The sequence below is a fragment of the Chelonoidis abingdonii genome, chromosome 15 (assembly GCF_003597395.2).
Source record: "Chelonoidis abingdonii isolate Lonesome George chromosome 15, CheloAbing_2.0, whole genome shotgun sequence".
NCBI lineage: Eukaryota > Metazoa > Chordata > Testudines > Testudinidae > Chelonoidis > Chelonoidis abingdonii.
Window position 1 is genome coordinate 4164817 of NC_133783.1, and position 9843 is coordinate 4174659.

At 36.4% G+C, this 9843-nt stretch overlaps 1 protein-coding gene across 17 annotated transcripts in view; it reads right to left on the bottom strand.

The window, feature by feature from the left end:
* Window positions 1-9843, bottom strand: part of KCNMA1 (potassium calcium-activated channel subfamily M alpha 1) — a 902086-nt gene that overhangs the window by 246312 nt on the left and 645931 nt on the right. For all 17 annotated transcript variants that reach the window (XM_075072755.1, XM_075072754.1, XM_075072751.1 and 14 more), the window contains exon 6: window positions 4922-4997. In XM_075072755.1, the coding sequence (XP_074928856.1) occupies window positions 4922-4997 (76 nt within the window). The remainder of the gene's footprint in view (window positions 1-4921; window positions 4998-9843) is intronic.

The following is a 9843-nucleotide window of genomic DNA, read 5'->3' on the forward strand; positions in this document are numbered from 1 at the left end:
ACACTTATTTATAAATATATTTTATTTGTAATTTTGTTTTATAATTAAATTTAAAAGGCTCTTTTTAAAGAAAGAGAGTGAAAGTACTGTTAGTGTTTTTTTATTTTAAGAGTAACCTTCACACTGGTAGAAGATAATGGATTAAAAAATGTGATTTTGTAATCGATCAAATGTTTGTCTTTCAGTTTGCTAAGTACATTCATACTCAGCTGTCTGAACGTCTTTGAGCAATAAAGACTCTGAAATAGACTGACACCCCGATCCAGCATGTGGAAAACTTTAAGTGTGCCAGTTGTCCCACTGGAATAGGTAAATGGTATTATATTATATTATATTATATTATATTATATTATATTATATTATATTATATTATATTATATTATATTAGTGGTTACATTTGATCATAACATAGGATTCAAACCTCTGTGGTTCTTAAATTAGACCAAAAGGCATCATTCATAGGATGCTGTGCTTCATTATCAAAGTCTGAATATTGCTTATCCATGAATTTCACAGGGGGAAAAGCTTCTCAGTAATGCAATAATATGTCAATCAATCTCCAGGTCCTATCTTTATTTTTATATATAAATATATAAAAATAAATAAATGGTATTGAAGCACTACTTTGATTCCTCTTTAGGTCTATTTTATTTTTTGTGTGTTTATTCATAATTGTACCTTGTCTGTCCTTTATGAAATACCCTTGTCTTTCTGCCAGAGACTAAATATAGATGAAAGATTAGTCACAAACATTTTCCTGCTCTTTAAGCTCTTTCCAACATCTGTGCAAAATCCCTTATTGTAAGGCTTACCTAAAGCCCTGTAGTTCTATTGAAACCTTGTATAAAATGGTGAGGGGAAAAAACTAACTATATTCAATCTTCTAAAACATGGGAGAAAAAAACTAACAATTCTGAAAAAGATATATTACATTTCATAGGTAAGTACATAAACTTTAAATTAGTAAGGACATGGTTAGCCTCTTAGAGGTTCAGTTTACACAAGTAGGCTGTAAACTCTTTCTGCATCCACAGAGGGTCTGCTAAAGAACAGTTAGGAATTTTTTTAATGTTCTGATAATTACACAACACCCAACAACTACCTGTTTAATATACTACTTTCCATTTGTAAAGTGTTCTAGCTGCTTCCTGTGGATCACAGTATTATGAATGGCCCTTCTGCTGATGGTATGAATGAGATTTGTTCCTTTAATCCTAGTCCTTCAATTGCTACATTCACTCAGCGTCTCTCTTTGACTTCGTATTATAGAAAATAAAACCTTGCAGGCAGTAATTTTAATTTAGGGGTTAAAGTCAATCATATTTTCCAACAGAGGGGAATTCTTTTCCTTCCCAGCAAGACCAAATATTACATGCACTGTCTTTGCACATAAGATAGACAAGACCGGATGTGCTACATAATCCATCAGTATTACACCATGCTTGTCAATAGATGTTGCTGCTGAACATACTAAAATGATGTCTTATGTTATTTGTTTCGAGCATTCTTCACACAAGCATGGATCACTTTTAAGAGAGGAATATGAAATAATACATTCAGAATTGTTTAAATAATCCAAAGAGTTAATGTTTAAAATATAATTATTTCAGTGTTGATAATGATAAATTGTATTTATTATTGCAGCTGAACATTTCAGGCTCTATCTTGAGCTTTCTGGTATTTGGCTTCCCTTGCAAATCAGCTGCTACATGTGCATGCATTTCCCATTGGCTTCAACAGTATTTGGCCTTCATATTCAAATATGAACAACAATATTTTAAAATGCCTACAGAAGCATAATACAGGATCCTACCATGTTTTACAGCTCTCTCTATCCAGGAAACACTTCACCTGTGACTGAAGTGAAGTCATCTGCATGACAGAATGTAGCAGCTGTTTTACAGCATACAGTTCTAAATCACAGTTTAGGGCAGAAAGTGAGGAACACCTCTGTATATAACAAACTTCTGTTAGAATTTATGTAGGCAGAATGTATTCAATCAAAACAGGAATTTAGTGAGTTCACTGAGTTAACTGTTCTAATTCTTGCAAAAGTGCTAAAGGATGATTAGTAACCACAAGTTGTCAGCACCTTGGTTTTACATCTCATCTGAAAGATTATAATACAAAAACATCATGAAAAGCTTTCTTTTTCCACATTTGATTTTATTTACAGAATAATTTTAATATATAGTACCTATGAGCATCACTGATGGAAACTGTGTTTGTTAGTGCTGGCTAGAATTCCACACGATTTTTGTTCTGCTATTATGACAACTGATGAATAGTCTATCACAATGTATCAGAGGGGTAGCCATATTAGTCTGGATCTATAAAAGCAGCTATCACAATGGGCTTTTATGCTAGATTTGTCTGGTTACAAGCAGGGCCGGCTCCAGGCCCCAGTGCGCCAAACGCGTGCTTGGGGAGGCATGCCGCGGGGGGCGCTCTGCCCGTTGCCAGGAGGGCGGCAGGCGGCTCCGGTGGACCTCCCGCAGGCGTGCCTGTGGAGGGTCCACCGGTCCCGCGGGACCGGTGAGCGGCAGAGCGATCCCCACGGTGTGCCGCCATGCTTGGGGCGGCGAAATGGCTAGAGCCGACCCTGGTTACAAGTTATACTTAAGTGCATTGTTAGTACACTTTGGTCCATTATTATTTATTCTTTATGCTTATCAGATACATTTTCCTCCCTCTTTCTTTTTCTGTTTTTAGGTTATAGAGTTAATTTTGCAACTTGGATCCATTTAAAAACACCACCACCAACAATAAAGCTTCCAGGTCTAATTTCACGTTTAGTATAACTGAAGCTACTGCATTGAAGTCAATAAAATAATATTCATTCCAGTTTGGCCCACAAATTTTATAAAATGATACTTTTTGGACACCAGTAGCATTTTATAAAATGTCTTTAGGTTTATTAAATGAGACATGAGATATCAGATATGCCTGATTACTGCATGCTCAAGAATAGGGTGGGACACATGAAACAATTTATTTTGAGGCCTTTGATGATTTTTAAATTAAATGAATTGTTTAGTAATAAACCAGTTTGGGTTAATCAACTGAGTAAAACTGAAAGGAAGCCACATAAGTAAGCTGGATTTGAAGGGCTTTATAGTAATCAGAACAGGAGATTTACAGATGCCTGCATATTCATGTAAATAATTACAAAGATGATGAGCATCTAATTTGGGAGTAAAGTTTGGCACCAAACAAATGTTATTATAAACAAAGGGGTCAAGTCCTAAACTAGCTTCAAATGGAACACATTTAATTAAAGCATCTCCCCTTCAGTTACTGTTCTGGAGCCTTAAAATTCCACCCCTCCTTAAGGGGATTTGAACCTTTATCCAAAGCCTACTGAAGTCAATGCAAGTCTTTCTACTGATTTTAGTGGGCTTTGGATAATATCCTTTGTGTTCTGCAAGGAGATTTTAATACACTAAGTTTCTGTAACAATTACATTTTCTCTCTGCAGGACCAGTGACATTCTAAGGCTACAGGACTGCAGTTTCTCTGTGTGTTTATTAAACTAGTTTCATTATTTTAAGAAGAAAAACTACATTTTCTACATGCTCACACAGTTCCAGGCAGATCTTAAGCCAGTTACAGAGTCATTTAGGGTTTCTTTCAATGTGAAAGGTTGACTAATGAGAACAGTTTTAAGGTTTAAAGGGTTGCAGAGCCTGCTGGGAGTCTTGAACCTGTGCACATCTGAAGAGCCTATTTACTCATGAACAGTAGGGTGATTTACATGGGTTCATTGCTCATTAAGGGTAATAAAGTTCACCTGAGTTACACACCCTCAAATATGGGATGAATTAATGAATAGGGAAAGAGAAGAGGGATTTTAAAGTGGAACTGAACTTCGAGTATTTAAAAATAATTACTAGAACAGTAGTTCAATACTTTAGCTGGTGTATTTTAATGCATGTTAAAAAGTTAATCCCTTTGCTGCTGTGAAACATGGCACAGTCCCTTTGGTGCTTCAAGGTGATTAACTAATGGGCGTAACAGTAGCTAATGTGCATTCTGCTTCCCATACCAAGTATGCTGCCACACAAAAGCAGTTAAAATAAGACCACAGTTGTTAACTGAAGTATTTTAAACATCCTTCTAAAGGATTGCTTATGACAATGAAAGGAATGAGATATCCAGAGTGGAAAATCAATGTAAAAAACGTTTTTGAAATCTAAGATTTTCATAATGATGAAGAATCATAATGATTATTTCTAAACTGCCATCTCCCTGTTGGGTATTTTGTTGGGCAAGTTATTTCTAATTTAATGAGGCAATAAAGTAGGGATTCAGAATGAGGAAGGATGGATTATTTAATCAATGTGTAGCTCTATCACTCTGCCTTTACATTTATAATCACTCAGTCCCTTGAATATTACAGGTATAAAAATGTATCAAGTGAAATATCAACAGATAATATCAAAGAGACATTTAAACTAATAAACCATTCACCAGAAATACAGGATGGAATGGGAATTTAGAAAACAAGAGATGACTATATATTCGTATGAGAAATAAAATACCATATATTAGGAGGCACTTAGCTCACCAATGCAGCACGTTCACCAGTGAAACTAGTCACCAATTAAACTAATAATTACATTTACTAAAAGATGGAATAGCTGCATGGATGAGGCTCAAACATGACTTGACTCATGAATGTGCCTTAGAGTCTAGTGTCTTTAATGAAAATTACATCAGGGGAAAAAGTCAAATGGGTATTGTGTGCGTGTGAACACACATACGTACATATATATATAAAAATTGAGTTTCGGTGTGTGCTACTCAAACCATAACTTCCATTCATTCTAATGGCATTATGAAAGGAGAAATTACCTCTGACTATAACTATAAACTGGAGAAGGTAGACTACAGACAGGTTAAGTATGTATTAAAGTCTTACCTTGTTTTTAGGATATTCAGAAACTGCAAAATTTCTGAAAACTGTATCAGTCTAAGGGCTCTTAAAAATCTTAAACCTGCATAAAAAGAGAATCAGACATAACTCCAGTGCAAAGTGAGCCATACTGTCATAACTTCCAACTTACAATGATAACAATCAATGAAATCAATGGTATGTAGCATACAGAAAGTCAAATACCTTTGAAGTGTTCTTCCATATTTAATAGTCCCAAGATGTTGACCAGCTTTTTTCAGTTTAATTTAGATCTGTTTCTATACCCTACCAGAAATGCATACTTCATGTATTAAGTTATGGTGTGGGAAATTTACCTCAGAGCTAGGAAGAAAAATCTTTACTTAGCCTCAGTTTGTAGTCTTAGTGCCCATATCCCTCTCTTCTAGAATGGCTTAATATTGCAAATATAAATATAAAACTCCTGAAAGCTCATGACTCCCCTGGTGCTTAGCAAAAACTAAGAGATTATGGGCAAGAGATCTGATAACCTGATTTTTGAAAAAACAAACAAACATAAAAAAACCTAGACAGTGGATAGGCCTGATTAAACTGGCAATTCTTAATGACGTAAAATCTTTTATTAGGTTATAATGCTCCATATCCCCACCCCAAACTCTAAAACTTCAGACAGGGACATGTAGTTACCACGTACTGTGGCTTAAAAAAAAGGTAAAACTACTGCATTTGCCTTCACGCAGGTTACAATTACAGTAAATGACTGACCTTTGGTTCTTAGAAAAATAAAATATTTATAAAGAGAGAGAATTGAGTTGTTGAAATCAGGTTGCTTGGATAGCAATTCTCAGACAGCTGCAGGGCCAGACAGAGAGAGAGAGTGATAGAGCAAGAGAAAATACCATAAAAGATTAAGGGCTTAAATTGCTGAGAGACTCATGCTGGTACTAAACAATTTTGCTGCAGATCTTTGGCATATGAGTAAAGGTACATTGTGTATTTTATATATACAGCTTATAAAGTTAAACGGAAAGCTTTTGAGGATTTATTTTTTTACTGCAAAGTAGGGCCAAGAGTTACATAAAAATTGCTTAATATGGTAGCTTGACCGCTAGGGTTGGGCCTAGGGCAATGTCAACTCATGCATCCTCCTTACTGACATTTTTAATTTAGTAACAACGAATAATCTCATTTAGCACATATACTGCACTTTCTATTTTCAAAGTGCTAACTAAGGATAAAATACTACAAAAACTTAACCACATGCACAACTTGACTTACAGCAGTGGACTCCAGTGAGACTACTCACAAAAGTGAAATTATACATGTACTCAAGTGTTTGCAGAGTTAATTTTACAAAACACCAGTGAGGTAGTTACATATGATTATTATTCTTATCGTCATCATTATTTCCAAGGGATGCAAAGCAGTCTTAATGAGGTTGAGGTTCTCTCACAGCACATGTGTAAAATGGGCATAATAATACTTCATTGAGTCCTTTACAAGGGTATTGTGAGAATTAATCAAGATTTGTAGAGTCACCTGAGATCTAGATGAAAAAAAAACAACACAAAACTGCTCGATATTACTAAATTTTCCATATGATCCCAATTATTGGGTCAGTAGTTTAGGAACAGGTTACAAGAAAGCTAAGCTATATCATCCTGTTTCAAAAGAAAAGTCTGCTTCTTGAAGACAAAAATAACCAAAAGCTGCTAGAAGGCTGGGAAAGGTTACAGTTAGCCCCAAAATCTCTATTTCCAACTCCTCATAGTGATTTTTACCTATTTTAAATTGTCAGACAAAGGAGGCATAACACACCAAGGAGCAAATGTTTACAGTAAATTGTTTGCTTCTGCTGGAAAATCATTAGCAGTGAAGTTCTACAATTGCTAAAGCCTACATCATTTTTAAAATGTTCCTTCAGGGAATAATACTTGAAAAAGAAAGTGAATGGGCTAGAGGCCAGCTTACTTAAAAACAGCACTGCTGAGGGTGACATAACCCTTGCATCTTTTTCATGAGGCCGGCTTTCTTGCATAATTATCAGTTTATCGCCAAGGTGAGTCATTTAAAATGAAGGTGAAGCATCAAACCCCAGAAACTATATAGCATGTGCCATGAATGACATACAAAGATGGTGAATAGGGATGGGGTAAAAATAACACTACCATCATTGCATCTGATATTTCCTCATCTGCGGACCTGAACATAAAACACTAAAACAAACTTTTCAGAAGGTTCTGAAATATCTATTTAGCTTCCTCAGCCAACGTTTATTTTTCATGCAACACTGCACATCCAAATGGAAGCCAGGACAGGAAGTGCCATCATAATAAAAAGGCAGACTATCCTACATGTCTTACTACCCTGACTGGAAGCACGGAGGGAATTTTACAGCAACCCACTCTGACAACATTTCCAGCTAATGTTTTCTGGAATTAATAGGTACACATATTAAGGACAAGCATGGGAAAACTCAGTCTTTTCAGTGCCTTTCTGAATGGAACCCAAAACATTATACCTGTATTACTGCTAGAGCTTCCAATTTATGCTGTTTATTTCTCTTGATGTTTACAAAAATTAACTGCTGATATTTGAGGAGAAAAAACACATATATAAAAAACTGCCTTCCTCTGAAACCCTGCACATTTGGTGAAACTTTGGGACCCACCATTCAAACTGAGTTGGGACATCATCATTTTCCTTGGAAAAAGTTCACCTACATGAAGCACATTTAATCAGAACAATTTAGGGAGGCTAAATACATCCTCCAAAATGGAACCAGACCAGGGGCCTATAGTGAAACACTCCTATTAACCCTTGATGCCTGTTACTGGAAGGTTTATGCTGATGTTTAAACTAAAATTGATATGTTAGGAAAAGCTAATATGCTTAAAATGCTGATATTAAAGCTCTAACACAAGAAGTGAAAAACAAAATGTATAAATAGTGCAAATAGACTTTGCAATAAATTTGAGGCCTAATGGAGGCTAGCAGTTAGCACAAGGCCTAAAGTCTTCACATAAGTGCTTGACCTAGAATGATAAGATTTAACAAAACGTATCTTGTGATAAACAAGTAAATAGCAAAGGAACTGTTGACCTGTGACCCCTGAGTTATCTTGGAAGGTTTATGCTTAAAATCAAACTATAATCTAAATATTAGGAAAAGTTAAAATGCTTAATTAAAGCTGTAATGCAAGTAAGGAAACAAATGTAAAATTACGGTTATCGGCTTTACAAAAGTATGAGACCTAGATACTGTAATTGTTAGCCTTCAGTGCTTGTCCTAAGGTTATAAGACTTTGTGATAAACAAGAAAACCACAGAAGGGCATTTTACACTTGAAATAATGGATTTTGAGGGAATTTTTGGTAAATGTATTAATGAGTTGGAAATATTGGGAAATTTATGATGCAAGTACCTTATGCTAGCAAACAGAACTTTAATTATGGTTCCCTGGAATGAAAAACATGGGCAGAAGCTGAGATCTAAATCAAATATGGTCATGTGTGTGTGTGCGTGTCCGTCCGTCCGGGGGGGGCGGCGGAGGAGTAAGGAAAAAGGATACAAAAATACAGCCAGACCAGCCTCTGGTTGGGACACTGGGATGACAGGATGGTGAAAACCTGGAACATCATTCCCACTTACTTTTCCTGATATCTTTCCCTTCTCCAATGCTTCTGGGTGGTCTTCAGAAGGTTGTGAGTATGCAAAATGGTGATTGTTTCCCTACACTTGTTTTACTTGCATGTATTTAAGTACTAAATAAAGTCCTCATGTCTGTGTGTAAGCTTCACCAAACTCATCTTCTATAATACATTTACAAAGCCACCTGAGTAAACGAACCTGTTATTAGTGACTTGTACATCTTGCACTCTAAATTAATCAAAGGCTACAGAACAGACTAAGCTTAAAATGATAGAGTTTTATGGGCTTTTGGAATATATATCCATGGAACAAACCCACATTTACATGTCAAAACCATTGTGAAATGCATTGACATAAATTGACCATACCAGCTGGAATCTCAACATTGGTCTCCCAGAATACCAAACATGGGAAGGGAACTGAGACTTAATCAAATATGGTCCCAGACATGTGTGGGTATAAGAGAAAGGTGTATAGAAGAGTTCTATGTCCAGTCCTTAGTTGGGACATCACAATGACAGGACAGTGGAAACCTTATTGTCACTTCCATTTACAGCACTTCTCCAGTTATTGTTATTTCCATCTTCATTCCAGATCTCCATAAGGTTGTGAGTATGCACAATGCAGGGCATTGTTTTGCTACACTTATCTTTATTTTTCTTTGCTTATGATTATACTGGTGCCCTTGAACTTCAGTATTAAATAAAGTCTTCATGTCTCTACATACATAAAAACATAACCTATAAGAGAAGACTGAAAATGGCCCTTGATGAATTCCACCAGGATTTCAACAATTTCCACCGCACCATCAACCTCAGCCTGGACCAGTCCACACAAGAGATCCACTTCCTGGACACTACAGTGCAAATAAGTGATGGTCACATAAACATCACCCTGTACTGGAAATCTACTGCTCACTATACTTACCTACATGCCTCCAGCTTCTATCCAGACCACACCACACGATCCATTGTCTACAGCTAAGCTCTAAGATACAACCGCATTTGCTCCAATCCCTCAGACAGAAACAAACACCTACAGGATCTCTATCAAGTGTTCTTAAAACTACAGAACCCACCTGCTAAAGTGAAGAAACAGACTGACAGCGCCAAAAGGGTATACATAAGTCACCTACTACAGGACAGGACCAACAAAGAAAGTAACAGGACGCCACTAGCTGTCACCTTCAGCCCCCAACTAAAACCTCTCCAGCACATCATCAAGGATCTACAACCTATCCTGAAGGACGATCCTTCACTCTCACAGACCTTGGGAGACAGGCCAGTCCTCGCTTACAGA